The following is a 24,690-nucleotide window of genomic DNA, read 5'->3' as shown; positions in this document are numbered from 1 at the left end:
GGCCTCTGAGTTTGGGGAACTTTAATTTGGACAACCCTGTATTATATAACACAAATAAAATAACAAGCACACAAGGTTTCATAACAAAATGAATTAAGTAGATGAAACCAGAACTCCTCAGCGTGGAAACTTCAACTTAGGGTCAAAAGACCAAAAAATTACACTAAAAACTAAATGGAGGATGTCCAGTTCCAAAAAAACTAGCATTCAGGAATACATTGGGCTAAACACACCACATGTGATAAATGAATACAGATTTATGGAACTAAGAGTCAAAACTATACACTGGGGTTGTGTGCTATACACAACTAACTCCCATAATTGTATCACAAAAATTGAACAGAAAACCACTTGCCCCCGAGCGAAGTTATAATCCCTCCCCTCCCTCCCTCTGCCCCCTTGCAGCACTTTCGGGGTTGGCAACATCCAAATTCGTTTTTCTCTTGTCAATATCTTTCAAAAAAACTATTTCCCATAATTCTATCACACAAATTGAACGGAAAACCACTTGCCCCCCCCCCCCAGTTCAGTTATAACCACCCCCCTGCACCATTTTTGGGGGCGCCAACATCCGACTTTGTTTTCCTTGTGCCAATACCTTTCAGAAAAACTGTATCATAAAAATTTAATAGAAAGTTACTAGCCTCCAATGAGGTTATTTCAACCGCCGCCCCCTGCCCCCTGCACAATTTTCGGGGTTGGCAACATCCAAGTTTGTTTTCCACAGACCCATACCTTTCTGAAAAACTAACTCCCATAATTGTATGACAAAAATTGAATGGAAAAACACTTCCATCCCAGCAAAGTTATAATTCCTCCCCCTTTCTGCCGCCCTGCAGCATTTTCGGGGGTAGCAGCATCTAAATTTGTTTTTCTCCTGCCAATACCTTTCAGAAAAACTAACTCCCATAATTGTATCACAAAAATTGAACGGAAAACAACTTGCCCCCCTAATGCAGTTACAACCGCCCCCCCCCCCCCCCGCACCTTTTTTGGGGTTGGCAACATCTAAATTCGGTTTTCTCGTACCAATACATTTCAGAAAAACTAACTCCTATAATTGTATCACAAAAATTGAATGAGAGCCAAAATTTGACTGTTTGCTCCTCCACTAATAGAGGGGAAACAATGACATCACGAACAAAACAGTTAAGCTGTCAACTTCTAAAATATTGCTACCTTCACTTATTTACAGCAACTAATATCCATAGGCGCAATGGTTTTTGAAATCTGGATTGCAAACTAGATTAGTGAAACAAGAGCACCCATCTTTGAAAGAAAAACTTTCTTGCTTTTAGTGCTTTTTCATTGCAAAAATGTATAAAAATTTCTTTTTCACCCATTAATAAATAAGTTATTAAAAATATCGAATTTTAATATCTCTAATCTGTACTGAAATCGGTTTCCATGGGGGAAATATTCTGCTAAACTATGGGGGAAGTTTTTGAGCCCCTCTTAAAATTTTGCATATGGGCGTCCTTGTAGTGAAAGGTTTTTGTTACCTAAGAATATGAAAAGAAATATAATAGATTTATAAATTCTAAAATACTTGATGGTTTGAAAAATGAAAAGTGATGAAATTTCACTTTGAAGATTGAAGTTCGAAAGGTGAGGGAGAGCATTTACCTGTTTCTGGCCTGACCTCTACAAGAGCAGCATTATGTCTGGTAGAAATAACCTTGTATTGGGTAACTGCACGTTTTCCTTTATTGCAATGATTATAATATTTAATATCACTGGGAATTTCAGGTTGAAGAACCATCTAGAAAACATATATTTAAATCACAAGTTTTAATTTGTAAAGCATAAGAATAATCAATAAAAATAGTGGCACATATGTAAGTGTTGTAAAACCATATTTATTTATTAAGAAACTAAACTTAAAAACTTAATTGTGAATTCATCTAATTATTTAAGTTTTCATTATATGTATCTTAAAGGAGTTATTTCCCCAACTTTACTCATATTCAACACAAAAAAATTTAAAAGGAAAATAATTTATAATTACCAACGATTCATGAAACATAATACATGCTTTCAATATAGTTTTTGGTGTCCTTTTTTTTCTTTCACTATCAATAGTAAATAAATTTTTAATTTTTTACAAACATACAAATTAAAAAAGATTATGATTTCAAATAAACTAGAATTAGTAAACCCATTACAGAAAAAACATTTGCTTTTAAACCATAGTATTTCCTATAGTATTCCCTATTGGCGGTTAAAATATGAACAGCTTTTTCTGACTTTTAACAGAAGCTTGGGAAAATGTTTTATGCAAGGACAACCTATAAATGTACTTAAAGAAAAAAAAATCCAAAAAATGATAACTTATCCAGGGGTGCCCCTAAGGGCAAGGGTGCACCCCCTTCAGTATCATGGAGACCCCCCCCCCCTCTAAAAATTTTAATGGTGCAGTCTGCGCCATGACAGTGGGCACCCCTGACCTATCAATGACAGCTCATTGAGACCTTGAGTAAATTAATAGTTGATCTTCTTTGCACATGACATTGATGAATAAATACATTTTTAAAGAGATTAAATAGCTTAACTTTATTCAAGCTCATTCAAACTTGTATAATTTTTACATTTCTAAATGCATTTATCACAAGCAATATATATACAGTCAATTTGCGATAACTCAAATCGAAAGGGACCGACAAAAAACTTCGACTTATCGGAAGTTCGACTTACCGCTAGTTTCGGTTTTCGATATTTTAATATTATAAACCATCGATTATTTTAATTAATATACACATATAACAGACAAAAAAGTTTTTAAGAACAATATGGACAGTTTAATCAAAAATATTGAGAGAAAAAAGTCAAAGGCACGGTTTTGATTTCGATACTGCTGGAACCACTTAAATAGAGCTGATTATACTTTAGGAAAGGTGAACATCTTCATTCGTTTCAAATTTGGATTCATGGATTCCACCGCTTTAGAAGTTTCTCTCTTTTTCTTTTAATATCACTGACAGAGTACTTGCTTAAACATCTTTAATAATAAAGAAATCTCACTGTTTCTTAGGAACTTATCAGCAAATGATCGAACTAAAGCATGAAGGGGAACGCATCTTAACTTAGGTCAGCCTTGGAATAGAGGTACAATCAGTTGACTTGAGCACTTGAAGCAATTCGCAGCAATTTGTTCTTTAAGCATAGTCCAGCAACATGTGAAAGTACTAAAAAGTACAGTAAAACAAAAAAAAACAAGTTAACTCGTTTTCCGCACGTGTATAACTCCTTTATCGCACATTGGCTCATGAATTGCTCTTTTGCTTTAGAGGTCTATTCTGCAGAAACTGCAAGTGACGGTGAATTAATTTTTTTTCATAGTTACTTTTTTCTTTTATCATTCTTTTGAAATAAATTTCAAGTTATCTTTGAAAAAACTTAGAGTTAAAGGAAGTTAACTTTGAGATATTGAGAATAATAGCATTGAATTCAAAACAAAGGGGATGGGGCTTGATAAAAACTTCGAGTTATAGTGAACTGACTGTGTGTGTGTATATATATATATATATATATATATATATATATATATATATATATATATATATATATTAATCTAAAGATTAATAACATTTAGAAAGAGAAAATTTGAGAATTTATTAACTGTTTGGTTTTTTAAGAACAATATCAGTTTTTGACGTAATATTTCTGTATTGACTGGGTCCTACTGTGACTCAGAAAATTAATAGATACAGTTAATTCTCGATAACTCGAATCTAAAAGGACTGGCGAAACACTTTGACTTATCGGAAGTTCGACTTGAGGCTAGTTTTGGTTTTTGACATTTTAATATTAAAAACCATTGAAAATTTCAATTAATATGTACATATAACAGACAAAATTACAGAACTTAAAAAGTTTTTAAGCACAATATGCACTTTTTCGTGAAGAGTTCTGAAGACGAAGTTGTGTCTGGTCTTGAACTTCTCCAGGCATCCAGCACTCGCGTGGAAGTTTTCTGTGCTCAGTAATATTTTCTGTGCTCAGTAATACAGCAAAATTCAGTGCTTTCTCATGCAGCAAAGGTCTACTTATAGGAATGAAATGGTCTTGAATTCGATACTGCTGAAACCACTTGAATAGAGCTGTTTCTACTTCAGGAAAGGTGCACCTGCACATCTTCATTCGTTTCAAATTTGGATTCATGGATTCGTACCGCTTTTGAAGTTTCTATTTTTCTTTTAATATCATTGACAGAGTATTTCAATGCTTTATCTTATTTTTGATTGTTGGATTCCTTTCAATACTAATAAATAAGATTTACTTTACTTTCTAAATCCAAGGTTGTTAGCTTTAGCTTAGACATCTTTAATAGTAAAGAAAACTTTCTCTCTCTCTTGGGAACTGTCATGATGCGCGCGATTAATTTTGCAAAGTTATTCGAAAACCAAAAAAGATAACGATTTTAGGCCGTGGAAGTGGAAGCATCGCTGCCGTGCATAACCTCAGACCAACGACTGCCTTGAATGCCAAAGAACCAAAATTTAAAAGAGACTTACCCGGGGGTGGTGTGTTTGTTGACGATAGGAAGCACAAAATTCATTACCATACATTCATTTATTCAATGTTAACTTCAAAGCAGACACGGAGATAGGCACTAGGCGTGGTGATCACCAGAACATTTCACACATAGTAAAAAAAACAAATGCGAGGAATCCAGACTTAAGAGTTCAAAAAAAGAAAAGGCGGAGCTGGCAGGGGTTGCAAAGTTCGTTAAAGGTCAAAAAAAACGTAGAGTTCTCGCGGAGGGTGGTGAAATATTTAAATTGAAATGGACGGAGGACGGACAGTTCGCTATGAAGATGGTGGGGTGTTATTTAGGGATGGCTTATGGCTAAAATGCCCGTTGCAGGCCGATGTACGTTGAGACGAAAATGGTGCAGGCTGTAATCTCCATGGTGACAATGTTGAGCTCGTCACACGCTTAAAAAGGAATCAGGGTACTTTCAAGGTAATTGCGGATCATGTCGTCACCTCATGCAATGTAGATCATCGAAAGAGTAGTTACTTAAGGGGACGATTCCGGTGCACTCTGCGTGCCGCCATCGGACGCCATCATGCAAACAGGTGATGGATCTTCTGTGCTCTCATCTTCGGCTGCGACGAAGTAACGGTCTTGATTATTATATTTTAAACATATATGAAAAAATAAGACTTTCACCTCATGTTGAGGTCTTAACAATTTCGCGGCGAGCAACGGCCGTCCCCTGACGCCGTGGACCGATGCTTCATCATCGCCATCGTTGAACAAAAACCGGAGCCGCAGAAATTGCGACCGAGCGGACAGAGAGCAGCAAGTAGAGTGAAGTGGGGTGGAAAAATGAACCGGCAAATGAGCGATCAGATCCGGGTACGCGGCGATGCGCGGGAACCAATGAGTGCGTTTGGCGCCCAAACAACGAAGGGAAGGGGACACTACGCCATTTTAATGGCCGACAAGAAGATGCAAAAAATCGGATCGAGGCTTGAAAAATTGACAAAAAGCTAAACGATGGGAAAAGTGAATAAGTCACATATTTGATATCGTAAAGTGTGCGAAATTTAACGGGGGAACGCGGGGAAAACGTGGAATGCACAAGAAAAACAAAATGGGGGAAGAAAACGATTAAAATGACCGAAAACATGGGAAAAATGTAAATGGGTGAAAAATGTGATATGCATTATCACAGGAACTTACTAGCAAATGATCAAACTAAAGAATGAAGGGGAATGTATGTTAACTTAGGTCAGCTTTTGAATAAAGGTACAATAAGGTGACTGCAGCTTGACATGTTAAAAGCAGATTCCTAGTCTAACAACATGTCTAACTGTAAACGTTACAGTTCAACTAAAGAAAACAAGCTATACTCATTTCCACACGTGTCCGCCTTTGTTGCACATTGGTTCAACAGGAGTTCTTGCTTTAAAGGTCTATTGTGCAGGAATTGCAAGTGAAGGTGAATGAATTTTTCTCTCATAGTCACTTGAATTATATATTTTTTTCTTTTTTGTTCTTTCAAAATAAATTTCAAGTCAACTTTGAAAAAACTTCCAGTTAAAGGAAGTTAACTTCGAGATATTGAGCATAATGACCATGGAATTATTGACAAATCGAGACTTGATAAATTAATTATTATTATATAATAATTAATTTATCGAGTTACATTAATATTTGAGTTATTGGACTTCGAGTTATTGTGAATTGACTGTATTCTCAACATCTTTTAAAACTTTTCGGAAAGATCTCCAAGACTTTGAAATAATAATTTTGAACAAGAAAATTAATTGCATGATGGTTATCGTTTTAGGAATATTAAATTGATTGAACAAACCCTTGATTTCCTTTCAATAAAACCTTCTGATATAGGGATATCAATTATTCCTGGAAAGAAAAAGAGGAAATACAAGTCAAACAAAACTTTATTAAAATGAACTATCACATATGCACTGATCACAAAACAAAAAAGTTCATTACTTTTAAACTTATGTGAAAGTTGCTACCCCTTTAATTCAGATGAAAGGTTAGCATTAGCAGTTAATACTCTTATTACACTTCAGCCAGTAATTTTCTCATAAACAGAAAATAGATTTTTCGAAAACTGTTTTTAAAACTCCTTTTGGAAAGAGATAAATACAGGAAATGCTGCATTTATCTCAAATATAAAAAAAAAACATCCTGAAGTAAGCTGATGAAAATTTAGCTTTAAATTTTAGAATAAAATTCTAAAACCTAGAGCACTACAGTGGCCACACTAAGTGGCATAATTGGAAACTTGAAACGATAATAAGTGTTTTGTTTAACACTAGAATGATGGAGGCGGTCAGTTTGACTGCAAACGATTTTCAAACGCTCATATTTTCTACGTTTAATTTTCTAACTTTTTTTCCTTTATTGACTTTTCCTAACTATTTATTAAGATCTCACAAAAGTAAATTTTATTTCTTTAGGCTCATTATTACAGTCGCTATAAACATTTATACCTATAAAGACTGACGGCGGTCATTTTGACTGCTCAAGAGCTGTTATTTATGCTTCCGGTTTTGTTCACTTTTCTCTTATCAGATATGTGCACTATGGATTTTTTGTTATTTGTCAGGGTGAGTAACATTCTTTTGTAATTAGTGGGTTTGAGTAGCATCTGCTGGTCAGGTGCAGTCCTTTGATCAGTTAGGAAAATGCGAAACACCTGTTGTTCAGGTGCATTGTTTTCATTCTGCTGTTAAAGCAGGGCCCAAAATTGAGAAAGGTGACTTTGAAAAGCATGTGACCGGACACATGAAATTCTTTTTGGTTTTGAAAAAGGGTTTATTTAGAACATGTAGGTTCTAAAAACTTAGGCTGAAATTATTTTGTGCACCAAAACATGTGTTTTGCTTGAAACATAGGTGATTGTTTCCTTTGATGTTCTTGAAGGGTTCGATGTCAAATGAAACAATGCGGAAATAAAACTACAAACATTTGTTCTGATTGCAAAATGACAGTTTGTAGCTCATGCCAGTGGCGGATCCACAAAGGGGGAGCCGATTGGGGTGATCGCCCCCCCCCCCCCAGCACATCACAAAAAATCTACTACTGTATTTTTACGACCTTAATTACAAAAATTTTCCTGGGGAGAGTCCCTCAATCCCCTCTCTCCAATGTCATCAAAAATCATCAAAATTTTTGAATTTTTGGAGTTTCTATTTCAAAAAAATTGCCCGAATAGAAAACGTTTTTGAAAATGTCATTTGAGGACCCTTAATTACGTTTTTAAAACTTCAATTCCAAAAAAATTCCAGGGAAGAGCCTCCGATCCCAAGTACTTCTTTGCTTAACATCAATGAAGATCCACTAACAATACGTATTTGAAACTTCAATATTGAAAAGTTAGGGATAGCTCCTGTACCCATCCCTTTTCTTAACGCTACCCAAAGATGGCCAACCATTGCCATTTCAAGGCTCCAATTTCGAACAATTTCTGATGGAAAGTTCCAAACCTCGTTTCTTTCCCATATGTCATAAAAGAAGGCTTACAACCAGTGGCGTACCAAGACAGATGGGGGCCTGGGGCACTACTCGAAATGGGGGCCTATCTGGTATTAAAACTGAAGTTTCTCAAACTATGTGTACGTACCATATATTACAATAATTATTTTAAGTGGTACATTTTTACATATTTCAGTAGTGTTGGTTTGATTTCGGACACTGTTGTAAATACCACGGCAAAACACATGGTTTTAAGTAAAATTAAGTAAATACTATATTTTTAATAAAATTGTGCTTTGTCAGAAAATATCAAAAACAGAAAAAAGTCCTAAAATTATATTGTATCTTAAAAATTTATTGCATCTGAACATCCAAGTACAGTGAACAGAAACGTTTAGGCATTCCAGATTTAATTAATTTTAGGATAAAAATTTTCTTTTACAGAAAAAAAAACCCTTTACTATTCCTTTGAGTAAGACACACCAGTTAACTATTTACCTGATAGCATCACCTAATCTCAGAGAAAAATATTTTTAAAACATGCTTACCTAAATAAGGATGAAATTCACACGTTCACAGTCTAAATAAAATTTTTCTGCTAGGTCTCACTCACAAAAAAAAAACGCTCTTTATGTTCTTCAGACAAAAAAACTGGTGTGACCCTATACTTGCCTGGCGCGTTTGATTGAAGTGGAGAAAACGCTCCGCGCGGCTTTGCTGGTAGAATTAAAAATATTTAATGTTCGACAAAAATTAAGACAAAAAAATTTTGCGTATGCGTGGGTTTAACTAACTAATCCGATTTCTAAAGCGAAGAGCGTAATTTCCCCCGATTAGTAGTGTATGAATTAAGACTAGACCATCGTAGTCTTAATACACAAAACAAAACATAAAACAGATATTTTAGCTGTATACTGTAATGATCAAAAATTATAAACGTGTATCTGTTATGCATTAGTTTTTTTTTTTATAAATTGTTTGAAAAAAAAAATGCATAAAACTTTGCTGAAAGCACTTAACAAAATAAAAGCAAATGATTTTTATAGGTTTAGTTAATTTAAAAATAAATTTGGGGCCCCCATTAAATTCGTGGCCCAAGCGCTCATGTACCTTTGTACACTAGGACGAGGCACTGAAAAAAAGTCATATTTAACAAAATTTAAGATATATACTCGCATATATAGGTAACTGATTAATATTTCTAATCATGATGTATATGACAGATCTACTGGAAAAAATAAGATACAATTTCAGGGCTTATGTCAAAGCGGGGCCTGTGGGACATAATTTGCCCTCTCTTTGTTTAGGCAAGAGTCACTGAGAAAATATTCATCTTTACTAATAATAAAGCAGAAAGTCTCTCTGTCCGGAGGATGTCTGTAGGATGTCTGTGACGCGCATAGCGCCTAAACCGTTCGGCCGATTTTCATGAAATTTGGCACAAAGTTAGTATGTAGCATGGGGATGTGCACCTCGAAGCGATTTTTCGAAAATTCGATGTGGTTTTTTTTTATTCAAATTTTAAGAAAAAAAAACTATCATAAATTACGAAATTATCATAACGTGGAATCGTACCATGGGCGCAATCCAATGGGTGAGATACGAAATTATCATAACGTGGAACTGTAAAGTCGGTACAAGCCAATTGTCGAGAAAATTCACCATACATTATTTGTAAATATATACAAGCGAACCAAAAGACCTTTAATTTTTCTATTACGGGCGAAGCCGTGCGGGTGCCACTAGTTCTACATAAAAAGTCAACTTTTTATTTATCTAAAACATGACATAAGGCACGTCTGGCGAAAAAGAAAACGAATTAAAATTTTGGGGCCTATGTCAAAGCGGAGCCTGGGTATCATAAACCCTCCATTGATCCCGAAGAGGTACTGATTGTATCCCTGAACAAATATTTGGTCTTTAAAAAAATTATGATTTATTAAGCCAACTTGTTTAAGCATTCAAACCAAGATATGCGACAATATTGGTGAAAACCAAAAATTGAAATTTGGGGGCCTATGTCAAAGCGGGGCCTGGGGCGGACCGCCCCCTCCGCCCCCCCTTCGGTACGCCACTGCTTACAACTGTGTTTTCAGGACTTCAATTTCAAAAAATTTCCGGAGAGGAACCCCCCTATCCTTCTTTCTTCATCTTTCAAAGATCGTCTAAAACAGTGTGCTTGGTTGGAACTCGAAATGTTTCTGGGGAAAAGTTCTGAACCCCATGTCTTCTGCTACGTCATCAAAGGTGGTCTACAATTGCGTTTTAGGACTGCAATTCCGAATTTTTTTCCGGGAGAAAGCCCCCGGCCCCCCTGGTTTTCAGCATCACTCAAAATTGCATTTTAGAACCTCTAATGTCAAAAAACGACTGGGAGGAATTCCTAAATCTCATCCTTAGCCTCCAAGAAAACAAAGATAGCAAATAATTGTGTTTTCTAAAATATACCCTTAAATTTGAAAAAATATACCCTTAAATTTCGGAGAGGACCTCCAAGCCTCACATTCTCTTATTAACCACCAAATAGTCTACAAATGTGTTTATAAGAAAAATTTTCAGGCTGCAAACACTCCTACTTATGCGCGAATATTAAACAAAATCAACAAAGAAATCCATAACTATCTTCAAATTTTATTTACAAATGCAATTTTAGTATTTCATTATGTTTGGTACGAAAACTGGTGAAAAAAGATGTCATTTTGATACTGAAACCTTTCTTTTATAAGGAAAGAAGTACAATTAAAGGCTTAAATGGCAACTGAAAATACTTCACAAGTCCTCAAACGAATCAAAAGTTGAAAAGTTCAATTCAGATAATGGATCCAGGATATTAGTAGAAATTCCTTTTTTTTTTTCATTTTTCTGTTCCTTGTACTCAAAACACAAAAAACTTTCATTTAAACTCTCTGAACAATGCAAAAATATTTGAAAGAAAAAGAAAAAAAAAATTTTCTAAAAATTTTATTTTTATTCCCCCCCCCCCCCCCCCACACAATAATGCATTAGTCAATCGCCCCTATCAACAGGATTGTCTGGATCTGCCACTGGCTCATGTACAGGCAAAGTGGAAAAGGTTGATCACTTGTAAATATTGTAAAAAAAAAAGGAATGTAAGTGTATTACGATGTTTATGCATTTAAGAAATGAATCACATGAATAATTGAAAATATTTGTTAATGATTACATGCTTAGAAAATGTCTTCTATTTTGTACAAATTTCATCTTTCTCAATATCAATTACTTACTCTATATCTGTTTTTCACTTGATAGAACACAAAATTAAATCTTAAAAAAGCTGCCTCAGACTAATTTACAGGTTATATTATGATTAAATTGTTAAATAAACTTATAAGGCATCAAAACTAATCTTTTCTATGATTAAAAATTCCGAAAATAAATTATTTTCAATCTTTTAAGTATAGCGGTCAAAATGACCTAGTCTTTCTAGGTATACGGAAAACGTCGTCTTTCTAGTGTTAAAATCGCAAAACCTAATAAAGGTGAATATACAGACATTGTGGTTAGCAGCTGTTTTTTATTTTTAAAAAAATGCTATTTAAATCATTGCTTATGCATATTACATGCTTTTCACTTCATTTATGTATGAATAACAGATTCTTTTTTTTTTAAATACTGAGCACTTTTCATAATGCACTTAAAAGGACAAAATAACTTTTCTGGTTTAGAGGAACAATTTAAGTATTCCGGTAGTTTTCAAAAATTCCAAGAAAATGACACCACGAATGAAGAGAAGTGAGGCTCAAGTCATGAAGAGAACTTCTTATCATTATCTAGCCCTCAATCATAACTTTGAATGTTCAAACATGCATATTTTTCTTATTGGAAAAGTTTGATTTGAAATAACTAGAACTGCACTTCTCTTCATTTGTGGTGTCACTTTCTTGGAATTTTCGAAAACTACGGGAATACTTAAATTGTCCTTTCTAACCCAGAAAAGTAATTTTGTCTTTTTGAGTACATTATGAAAAGTGCTTAGGTTTTTTTTTTTTTTTTTAAATCTGTTATTTTATTCTTTTTAGTGTAGGAATGCATTTCTGAAATAGAATAATGTTACTATTACCAATCTTCATCTTATTTTTTTCACATAAATGCTCCATACTATATAAAAGGGAAAAAAACTAATATACTTGTCCAAAACTTTACGCAGCTGGCAATAGAGCAATGATTGGGAATACATTTCATGCTTGCTCCAGAGAAACCTTGATTCAAAATTTTCATTATGATTGCTATTAAAAGTACAGTTGCAAGGCAACAAAATTTGTAACAATGAGTTTTAGATTTAAACATTTAATGGGGAAATTACATGAAATTTGCTGTTTTCCACCCTAACCGAAATATAATTTTATTTTAGAATTTAATTTTTCAGCGTTAAGTTGTACCTTAAGATTAAGCAAACCCTTTAGTGAAATCCCAAAGTCCATAAGTGGTCTAGTTGCTGAGATACAAGCAAAAGCAGGCCTCAAATTTTCCCATGACAATCAGGTCAAGTATAATAAAAATGCTTAAAAAGTAAGATTTATGTGTGTTTATTTGTTAATTTTATCCATTTCAGAAAACTGGAAATGTCTGAAGAACTTGAAATTTGGTACAGTGGATTAGTTTTCATCAACCCTGCACACCTAATTGCCTTTTTTTTTAATAAAAAATATTTAAAAAATATATGAGGCAGTGAGAAACAAAGGGATGTCAGTAGAAATTTTCAAGTTTTGAGTAAAACATGCTTTAAGGTGCCGCGGTACTGAGATCTATTTTGGAACTCGACCACCGTTTCAAAGGAAATCATTTTACGGAATAGCAAAAAGGCATGGGCTAAGCAGACTTGGTTGACAGACGAGTATCCAATCAGAGACGAAATTTAGGAGAAAGTACTGAACTACACAAGTGATTTATAGTCGTCATTGAGGCTCTTCGCCTGTGCCTAGGGGCTCGGGGTTGGTGTTGTCTGCGTCTGCCCTTACTTCAAAAGTATCCCGCATTCACTACCCAGTCCCCCACATGCTGACTTCTCGCTTCCCGCTATTTTGTTAGAAGATGGCACATCAAATCTTGGGACAGTATCGTTGGTAGCTGTCCCTAGAGTTTTGTAAGCAGAATTCTAATTATCGAAGACAAAAAAATCGCAACTTTGTAATGTGTTTTTCATAACTTTTTTCCAAAATATTATTGATGTTTTTCTTTCTTTTCAAAAAAGAAAATGGTCGACCAATAATTTTTCTTTTTAAACTTAAGAAATGAATTAACTGATTTAAATCGACAATTTTAATCATGCTAAGTAGCTAAGACACTTCTAAATTTCACTACTTCAGCCTTTTTAAAGTCTGTACAGCCTTCATCCTTATTTTTGATTCTGTTAATATAGGGTTTGTCTCCAGGCCCGTAGTTTCAAATTTTATAGGGCGGGGGGGGGGGGGGAGAAGGTATGTGCTTAGTGTAAATTATCCCAAAAACAGCAAAAACCACGCTGACTTGCAAAAAACAGGGAAGTAAATTTATTTTTGTATTACTCAACCTGAAAATTCAAATGGTTAGTAGCCAGTGGCCAGCAGACACTTTTTCTATTACTAGAAGCCACATTTTTCAGAACCTAACTTTTTTAACTGAAAAAAATCAGGCAATCTTCAAGTGTTGCGCTTAATTGTGGATCTGAAAAAAAAATGTATTGGGAAAGTATCCTTATCGCTACAATGTATGCATATTTGTAAAAGTGGAGAAAAGGAAACGTAAAAATTAATCTTGCTTTAATCATTATTTCCAGTTGAAAATTTAAAGAGTGTATGAATAAAAATGCAAGAGTTATTTTGAAAACATTTATTATAGATGAAAAAGAAGTTTTAAAATGGAAACTTCAAGTGCAAGTATAAACAATAAATAAATATTTATATACTTTTGCCAGAAATGGGGGAAAATAAAAATGGACTGACGTCTAAAAGATACCAGCTCTCGACATAAAGAGTACTTATTATTATTACTTTTTTATTAATACAAATTTTTAATCTGGTTCGAAAAAGTCGAATTAAAATGCAATATGCATGGGTCGTTCCATGTCAAGTGACCTAGGGGTTCCCAATCGACCCTCTCCAATTTTTATGAAAATTTTAACGGATCTTCATAGAAGACGAATATGAAGCTATGCCAAATATCCATAAATCGTATGGATCTGCCGATATCCATAGTTTGGCCTCTTTTTCCACGTTGCAATTAAAACGACAAAATCATCAAGTTTGTGCTTTCCCTGCTCACGGCCTGAGATGGTTACAATACTGGTATTGGTGATCCTGAACAACTTTTGCGATAGAAGAGCCTAGTTATATAGCAAAAGATTGATGCATGGTAGATTTTTCACAATTTGCTGCGAAAGCAGGATAAAAATCGCATTTTTACGAATTCCAACCATACATATCGGCTTGTACCTGCTGAGAGATTAGTTTTCTGAAGCTAATTATTTCCTCGTTTGTAGCCTGTTTTTATGCAAGTGGCATCTTGATAGCCCAAATAATTGCTGAATTATTTCCAGTTCAGTCAAAAAAGTTATCGTCGATATTGTCTCAATTAAAAAGAGCTATCTCAAAATGGTCCTCTTTAATTTGATTTTTCTTCATATCATTAAAAGGAGCACACTTTTAATTATGCAACATTAATTACTTACTTACAACATAAATTACTTTTTCAATTACTTACAAATTCATGTCAAGCAATTCTAATAAAATTTACAGGATCTACTGCACCTGTGTTTTGAAAGGAAAAAAAATATCAGATATTTTAGACCATTTGTTTTTGTGGGAGAGTGCTCCCCAGGAAAACTCGAAAAATGTAAAAAGTTTTGGTGCTTTTTTCTTAGCTCCTATGAGGGCGAGAGTGTCCGACTAGGTATTTTTTTAAAGCTCTTGGGAGGGGGGGGGGATATGATTTAAAATTATATGTCACTTCGCAAGATTATGCGACACTAATATTTCAAAGTCATAAAAAGCATTGCTTGATATTTTCAAAAAAAGAGAAAAAAAGAATTTGAATTCTGAAATTTTTTAATTCAAATTATGTTTTTCGCAATCACGAGTTGTGACAGGACCCTACTCATTGGAGTTATTGTTTCTAAAAACGGCTCCTGTCCCTCCAAGCCTGTCCCTCCTCCTGGGTGGTTACATGTGTATAGTTGTGTGTGTGTGCGTAGGCGCGCATGCGTGCATGTGTAGACTAGTGTGAGTGCGTTAACCTGTGTGTATGTGTGTAAGGGCGTGTGTGCGTGTGCGTGTGTGTAGGACATGGACGCCACCACCCAGGAGAAGCGGATTCCGGGAAACTGCTCAGGACCAGAGGAGCCGTGCCTGCAGAGGATGGTGGTGCGGCATAGGCCCCTGGTCCAAGCTGAAAAATCAAAGGATCTCAACAGCGGTTAAATAAGGACAATAAGGAACTCGGATTGCTCAATAAATGTGGTGCATAAGTGGTAAAAAATTTCAGAATGATACTGTAAAGGGTTCTTTCCAAAAAGTAATAATGAAACTGTGAGAAAGAGATTTACAGATGTTTTTAGATGTTGCAATTTCTTCGCCATGTAATTATTAATTGAAAATGTGAAAAGCGGTAACTGAAAATCATGTGTTTTGACTGCCATAGTTGTGAATAAAAATTCTGACTGGGATTGTAATGAGCTCATAATGGGAAAAAAACGGCTTTTCAACCGTTCCAATATTTAATTTACTGAAGTGAAGTAGTGAGCCATAGACATTGGTGACTTCTGAAGATATTTACAAAAAAAAAAAAAAAAAAATGCCTGGGGCAAAATACTCTTAATATCATATGGCAGTAGCAGATCCGGGGGGGGGGGGAGGCGCTAAGGGAGCTTCTACCCTCCCCCCTCCTCCTTCCTCAATGTGGTCTGAACTTACACTACATAAAAATGAAGTTTCAGAGATTTTTAGTACTGCAATAATTTTTCGAATTTAAATGGGCCTATAAATATGTAAACTATATATGTAGTAACGTATTAATGGGGATGAGGGAGAGGGGGTAGAAGACTGTAATCCCTGTTCCAACATTGGCAAAATTTAATAGCAGATTAATTTGTGATCTGCAATGGTATGGAAAGGCTTGGAAGAAATAGTTTCGTTCTGCAATCGGGGTTTTTATTCTGAAAATTTATTTATTTTTATATTAAACCAGTTATATGTATTTACTTCATTTCTTGGATGAGAGGGCTGTGGCCATGCTCCCGTCCCCTCATGTGATTTGTAATACCATGGAAAATATTTGAGGAAATGGCTTCGTCCTGTTATCGAGTTTTTTTTTACCTGAAGTTACCACTTTCAAATTAACACATATATTTTACTTCGTTTCCAGGAACCAGAATGTCACTTTTTACCATTTCTCGGACTGTTGGAGGGACGCTCACACAAAAACTAAGGGTCTAAAATATTTAAAACAGATTTTATTTCCTGTCAAAACTCAGCTACAGTAGATCCCGTTTTTTTTTCTTTTCTTTTTCAGTAGATCCAGTATTATATATTATATATATTTAGAATTGTTTGACACGAATTTGTAAGATCAAATATTTTTTGTTGATTTCACATGAAATGACGCACATGTTTTTCAATTACGTACATTATTCTTTTTTATTGGGTGCGTCTCGAAAATGAAACTAACGTTTCTTAGTTAATAAAAGTGTGCTCTTCTTAATGATGTGAAGGAAAAACGAAAATAAGGGGACCCTTTTGAGATATTGCTTTTTGAAATTGAGACAAAATTGACGAAATCAATTTTTGGCTGGTTTTTCAGCTAAGATAATTTAGCAATTATTTGAGCTATCAAAATGCCACTTACATACATTTGGACAAAGCAACAGGCTACAAACGAGGAAAAATTAACTTTAGAAAACTATTCTCTCAGCAGATAACAAGCCGGTGATGTACGGTTGGAATTTGTAAAAATGCGATTTGTAACCTACTTTGGCAGCAAATTGTGAAAAACCTACCATGCATAGAGCTTTTGCTATACAAGTAGGTTCTTCTACCCCAAAAGTTGATCAGGATCACCAAATGGATGTCTCAATTGCCAAATCGATTCTCTCCACCTTCTAAAAAAATCCTCATTTCTGTTTTACTATTGTTTCATAGTGCTTCATCAATGCTTAGCATGTGAAATTATATTAAAGTTTTGGTTCAGTATGTTTCTGACCATGTGATGGCAGAAAATGTACCATGAGGACCTATTTACTCATATGGATATAGCACCATCTTCTTCATAACTAGTCTCTACCTTTTGTTTTATGGAGTTAGTCGATTTGGCAAGTGAGGCATCCAAATATCAGTATTGCAAACATCTCAGGTCGCGAGCAATGAAAATACTAACTTGGTGATTTTGTCATTTTAATCGCGACGCAGAAAAAAAAAAAACTTTTACAAAACTGGATATTGGCAGAACCGTACGGCTTATGGAGCTGAGCTTTATGCAAGAAATTCACATGCTCTCCTAGAAATTTTTCTTGCCTTGGACTTCTTGCTGATTCCTAGTGCACTGCAAATAATCAAACTCTTTTTGAACACTTTTTGCGCATAGACACTTGTCCCCTGTTTGAGAACACATTTTTTGAAATAGGTATTTCAACCCTAATGAGAACATTTTTCAAAATACTTTTTAAGTATGGACATTTGTCCCCTTTTTAGAATGTTTTTGAATAATTTTGAGAACACTTGGGATAACTCTTTTTGAAAAACATGTATTTTGTTTAGCATACATTTTAAAGCACTTTTTTAACACTTCGTGGCGCACGTATTGGTACAGTTTTTAGGGTATTTTAAAATAATTACGGAGCAATAAAATATCCCCCCGGCATACCTGCTACACAAGTTATACAAAAAGATTTTAGAAAAAGAAAAAAAAAGTTACATTCGCCTATGTTGAAACTGCAAGGTTGATGATGGGTTTAGGCTTTGTCTATATCTGATTATTAATCAGATTAAATCGTTCAAATGTAGATTCATTCGTCATTCAGATCATAGGTTCATTCAAAATGAATGAATCTATGAAAGTTTTAAATTTAAAACGCAATAGGTACCTCAAAAACAATTGAATAGCTTACAACAAAATTACAAATAAACAATATATATTAAAAAGATGGAGCAGAGGAAAATTGTACACAATCATTCTTACTATGAAAACTACATTTAAATTTAAAATATTAATTTCCTCAAATGGGGTTGTTTCCAAAATGTTAAAAGTATTTTTTCCCAAAAGAGTATGCTTAAAAACATGGGATCTGACCACTTTTTAAAGGATTTGACTAAGTTTATATTTTTTAAAAGATATTTTAATCGGCGCGCTTTCATTGTTTATGCTTCTGCCGATGATATCACAAATGATGAAATGCCATTCACTGTTGCCATTCACAGAGCAAAATACTTAATTCGCATCTCTACTCACGTGTGCTGGCAACGATATGGTTGAGAGAGAGCATAGAGCGCAATACTTAATTCGCTTCTTGATTATCATAACGTGGAAACGCGGTAGACAGATGCGCCAAAGTACATCATTTGTGACGCCATAAAGACTACGCCTTCTTTTAAAATTGGACATTTAAAATAATTAATTAAAAATTAAACGTTGGGTAATGAAAGTTTTTTTCTTGTTCCATGTTTTTTTTTTGCTTATTCTATCAATTTCAGTAACTAAATGTAGTACATACTTTGGACTGAAGGAAACAATCCTATTATGTTTTTAAAACCAATAAATTATGTAAAAAGTTTTTTTTTAAATATTTTAAAAGCAAATTATTTATAAATTTAAAAAAAAAATAGTTTTTCAAGCACAAACAGTTTTTTGGTTCACTATCAAAAAGTCTTATTTCGTGTTCAAGCTGGTTACTGGTAACAACACTGAAAAGGGATGGTCAACGATGGAATAATTTCTCGACAATGAAGATTTGATTGTCTTACATTCTATAATTCCCATTTCCTTATCATCTAATGTCTTATTGGATGTTTTTTTTTTTTCAATTTGTGATGCATCAAAGTTATTTTATAAAAAAATTATCGTTATAACTAGCTTTTAGTCTTGTAATGTTTTGTGTAACATTTACTATATGTTAACCTGTATTCAATATTTATAATATAGTGTCATAATATAACTGATTATGAGCCTTCTCAATGTTTTATTGTACCTCACTTCAAAATCGCTCTGTGCTCCCACGCGGGGCACCTCAGTTTCCTAATTGCTGTCTCCTCCCCCTTAGCCATATTTCAGTAGTGAGAGACCCAAACTAGAGAAAAAAAGTATGACTATAAGCACTTAGTTGTGCATTAATTCCCGAATAGAACTTTTTAAATAGCATAAGGCTCCTTTCGAACAATGAAGTTAGATTTTCAGCACGTGAAAATTAGTTCATTATAGATCAATACTGATTCTGGATAACGTATTTATGTGATGACTTTGAGTACTCTTCAAAAAGCACTTATTTTCGCGAGGCTTTAATTTCCGCAATTTTCCAGAGCTCGACGTAATCACGAAAATTTAAACCTCGTGAAATAATTTTTTTTATAGAATTATTCTGTTTATATAAAATTCAAAAAATTTGCAACTCACAAATTCATAGATTTTTTTTAATTTCGCGCAAATGTAAGCTCGTAAGAATAAGTGCTGTCACAGTATTTCATCCTAGTTAATGCAACTGTTTATTTGTATAAACGATTGTTGATGCTTTTCTTAAAAGGGGGTTCATTGTAATCACTTTCGCTGGACACAGAATTATGACGTTTTATTTTATCTGCATATTACACTTTTGATACACTTTTACTGAAAGGAAGTTTTTGTTTTGTATTAAAATATAGTTGATAATATGGCAATTACGCAACGTTAAAATGCAAACCTATTGCTACATAGTGTAATATTTTCACTAAAAAAAAGTTTCAAATTTATTTGAATTACTTGGGGGCTTCCCCCTACTAGGATATGTATTTCCAAATTTGTATGTAAGCAAAGAAAAAGTTGCGTAGCGAAGCTCAAAAAATTGTCTACTCCAAGTTTAGACCCGAAGGAAATAAATGCTCTCGCTCACTCAACCCTTAATTGCTGTCATCCCCTCCCCCTAAACACGTTTTTTATTACCCTGAAGACTGCCTGAAGACGATCTCCATGCCCCACCCCAACAGGGGATAAAGAAGCTGTCCCCTCTTTCTCTATTGCCACCGGCGGGAGGCGTGGTTAACACGGAAATTCGTCAATTTTTGCAAAATTTTCCAGTTTTTCCCTCCCAATTACTCTTATCCTAATTTAAGTATGAATAAAAAAAAGGTATCCTTGAAAAGCCCACACTTTCAAGAATAACGCGTAGTTTTTCAATTTGAGCAAATGTTAGATCTTGAGTATTTATGAAGTGTTTAAACAGAAAGCACCTCTTATTTTGTCAACTCATAAATTTAACAGCCATTTAATATTAAATTTTAACGGAAAATGAAAAATTAAAAAAGGTGCGTCATTTGTACTGCTGTGAAGAATGTTATGCAGAAAAAATATCTCAAAATATTTAAATGCGAATTAGCAATCGGGAGGAAACTTCCCTGTAGACTTAACATTGACTTCGAAACTTCGGAGGCTCTCTCCAGCGGCACCTTAAGTTCTGGTCCTAGGTAGGCTTTCATTGAAAAGTTTTTTTTTAATCATGCTGAAATGCAGTACTTACCAGGGCTATTAGTACTATCTCTCGCCCAAAGACATAGTAGAGGTTCACCTACTATTTGTACTGGTTATCTACAAATTTTTAATTTTGACACTTACATCCCTTTGTTCCTCACTGTCTCATATGAACAACAGTAATATATAAAAAAAACTACTTGTTCAAGTCTGCAGTACAATAATTGAACTTACTGCATTCCGCCTGCACACACTTCTTTCCAGTATGTTTCACATGTTTTCGGCAGAAGTGCCGTATACTAAAGAGTGACCAAATATTAATCAGAACCTTTAAGAGTCACAAACCAAAAGGGGGTCATGCATGTAAATAATATTCCTAGCAGCAGAGTTGATAAAATTTTGAAGGGTTTACAGTCAGTTTATACAGTACAGAAAATGTACATATGCCAATATTTTATGCAGCTTAGTTAGTGAAAAAAAAAGTTATTTTTCAAAAGCTGTTTCGTATCTATAAAGATAAAGCAAATTATTACAGCATAAGTCATTAATGATAAAACTTTTGGAACTTTCATTTTAAAATAAAATTTACTTCTAACGCTTTTCGAAAAGGTTACTCATTGAATTTGAGTATTCATAAAGCTCCTATATAATTGAGAAACTTGGAAAATATTTTTGAAAAAAGGATTAATCTTCTGCATGGACTTTTTAGTATGTATGTGTGCTTAGTACCCTGTTTCAGTTAGGGAGTTAACTTATACAGGGCTTGACCTTTGATTTTTCTGAGTTGGAACAAAATCTTCAAACTGCAGCCCTTAACCATGTTCTTTCAAACTTTCATATTGAGCATCAATGTAAAAAACATAAATAAGGTGAATTTGCTGGCCCCCAGAAGTTGCAGAACAGGACACAAGGATCCCGCTTGCTCCCCCTAGATCCAGCACTAAACACAAGTAGATACAACTTATACAGGAGCATAAGTATTCAGAATGCAACAAGACATTGCAAAGAGCACAATTTATTCAAATGGATGATATTGCTTACATTATTTAAATATGAATCATTATTTATGTGTGAAAAAATTCAAACTGAGATTAAAGAAAATGATTAGAATTAAATAAACAATGAGCTCTTATGAGAACACTTTTTTATCTCAATTCATAGTTCCCAAGATGAATTTGAATTCAATATTTACCTTCAAGGGGTTCCGGAACTTTAGAAGTTATTATTAAATACTTCTTCATTATTTTTCTTTGTGCAAAATAGGATTTTAAAGTCTGGGCCATTATTTCAGTCCTGGAAGTAATATACAATAATTATTTACAGGCAATAAAAGTGCAATAATTCTTAAACGACAAACAGCCTTAAACCAGGGTTTCAAAAATCATGATTATTATTGAAAAAGTTTTGAAAAAATTATTTTTTTTAATTTAAAGTAGTCTAATTTTTAAACATAAATTAGTAAAACCATAATTGCTGATTCTAATAACAATAATTTTATTGCTATTTTATGTTATGAATTATTTATTTTTTTAATTAATGATATTCAAATTATAATTACAGTCAATTCGCAATAACTCAAATCTAAAGGGACCGACTTCGACTTATCGGAAGTTTGACTTACAGCTAGTTTCTCTTTTCGTCATTTTAATATAAACAAGAAGTTCCGTCTTGAACTAAACGAGCCTACTTTCCCGCATACCCATACTACTTTCTAGTACCTGATCAATATTCTCAAAAATAGCTAAAATCACAAATTGTTTCGAACATATTTTTTTTAATATCTTAAGCTGATTTCTAGGAATAAAATATTCCTCAATCATCTATATAAAAAATAAATAAATAAATAAATAAAATAAAATAGCAGCACCTTTTAAACAAAGCAGCTAATACACTTTTTTCCATCAAAAAAATTCTTTAACAGCTTTCAAAACGAAAAGTAATAATTAAAATTAATAAGCTCATGAAAATAAGTACATCATATCAACAAAAAAAATCGTTTCTTTTTCCCTTGTTGTTAAAAATAATTTTTTAAATGAATTAATGCACTTACCAAAATAAATAAAAACAATAAAATGTCAACTTAAAGAAATAATTTTCATTGTCAAAAAAAAAAAAAAAATCGTCTGCGCATATCTTTATGTAAAAACATAAATGACTTCGAGTTTATTCCCCGAAAACTGAATACCTAAATTAAAACTTTAGCGTGAAAATAAAAACAAGTCATATCAATAATAAGTATTTCACAGTTAAAACCATAGCTGTGGAGTCGGAGTCAATCTCATTTTGGGATAAAGGAGTCGGAGTCGAATATTCAAGAATTGGAGTCGGTCATTTGTCCTCCATAAATTTTTGCCAAAGCTACGAAGTCAGAGCCGAAGTCGGGGAGTCAGAATCCGATTAATTGTCGGGCACAGGAGTCGGGGTCAGAGTCAGGTGCCCCTAAATTCTCAGAGTCGGAGTCTGGAGTTTGGCGTCAAGAGCTGTTTCCAACAAAATTTGTTTGAAGTAAATCCGCCTTCAAGTACAGAATCTACATTGACTTTCAGTTTCCCCGTAGGCGCTAATGTTAAGGGATTTGAACGGTTCAAAATTGAACAAAAAATAGTTCAAATCAAAAAGTGAAATATGGGAATGAGGTGTCCTCGCTGAGATCTTTCGAACAAAAAAAAGTTTTTTCGAATCGGACTATTCATTCAAAAGTTATTAGGGGGGACAGACCGACAGACAGACAGACATTTTCCCCCATCTCAATACCCTACTTTCCAATTTTTAATTTTTCGATATTTATTTAATTATTTTATTTATTTTTGACTTTTTTTTTTGTTTTTCACGATATTTTTAAGATGCATTAAGCCTTCTTTCATGCTTTTTTCTTCTTCTCTGACTTTTACTGGGAAAGTAGGCTAAAAACCATCAAATATTTTAATTAAAATGTACATATACCAGAAAAAATTACAGAACTTAAAAGTTTTTTGGCACAATATGTAGTTTCTCTGTGAAGAGTTCGGAAGATGGAGTTGTGTCTGGTCTTGAACTTTTCCAGCTATCCAGCACTGGCTTGGAAATTTTCTATGTTCAGTAATATAGCAAAATTTGTTGCTTTCTCATGCAGCAAAGACCCACTTATAGGAATCAAATGGTCTTGAATTCGATACTGCTGGCACCACTTGAATAGAGCTGATTCTACTTCAGAAAAAGTGCACATCTTCATTCGTTTCAAATTCAGATACATGGATACATACTGTTTTTGATGAATCTTTCTTTTTGATTGTTGGATTCCTTTCAATGGCATAAAAAAAAATTTACTTTACTTTCTGAATCTAAGGTTTATAGTTTTCGCCTAGACACCTTTGATAGTAAAGACAAATCTCTCTCTCTTGGGACTTTATCAGCAATTGCACTAGAGAATGAAGGGGAACGCGTCAGCCTGAGCCTTTGAATGAAGGTACAATCAACTGAGTTGACAACTCGACAGCTTAAAAGCCAATTCGTAGGCCAGCAACACGTCTAAGAGTAAAACAGTACAGTACAACAAAAGAAAACAAGCTATACTCATTTCCGCACATGTAACTCCTTTATCGCACATTGGCTCAACAGGTATTCTTCTTGCTTTAGAGGTCTAATGTGCAGGAATTGCAAGTGGAAGTGAATGAATTTCTCTTTCTTAGTCACTTGCTTCTTTCTTTTTTTTCCCCATTCTTCTGAAATAAATTTTGAGTCACCTTTGAAAAAACTTTGAGTTAAAGGAAGTTAACTTTGAGATATTGAGAATAATTAGCGTGGAATTGAAATCAGAGGGATCGGGACTTGATAAAAACTTTATAGTAATATTCGAGTTATTGCCAATTGACTGTATTTTGTATTCAGTAATACAATTCATAAACAATTGTTTATGTTTAACAATAGTAGAAATTTGAAATGTTATAATCAAATCCACAATTATTTTTCTTATACATTTTGATATTATCAGTAAATGAGTGTAATACATGAATTGAGTGAATTAAGCAGATTTAAAAAGTGAAAGGAGCAATGTACTACAAAAGCACTTAGTTCTGCAATGCTTTAACGCTTGAGATTTTTCCAAAACC

General features: G+C 33.9%; 1 protein-coding gene across 1 annotated transcript in view; it reads right to left on the bottom strand.

Annotated features, from left to right (window-relative positions):
* Positions 1–24,690, bottom strand: part of LOC129216481 (pseudouridylate synthase RPUSD4, mitochondrial-like) — a 49,009-nt gene that overhangs the window by 11,459 nt on the left and 12,860 nt on the right. The window contains exons 5-7 of the mRNA XM_054850695.1: positions 21,795–21,895; positions 6,327–6,376; positions 1,627–1,762 (exon numbers count right to left, since the gene is read on the bottom strand). Coding sequence (XP_054706670.1) covers positions 1,627–1,762; positions 6,327–6,376; positions 21,795–21,895 — 287 coding nt within the window. The remainder of the gene's footprint in view (positions 1–1,626; positions 1,763–6,326; positions 6,377–21,794; positions 21,896–24,690) is intronic.

This window comes from Uloborus diversus, chromosome 2, assembly GCF_026930045.1.
Source record: "Uloborus diversus isolate 005 chromosome 2, Udiv.v.3.1, whole genome shotgun sequence".
NCBI classification, from domain to species: domain Eukaryota; kingdom Metazoa; phylum Arthropoda; class Arachnida; order Araneae; family Uloboridae; genus Uloborus; species Uloborus diversus.
The sequence above is the reverse complement of the archived record's forward strand: the minus strand, read 5'-3'. Positions and strand labels throughout refer to the sequence as shown.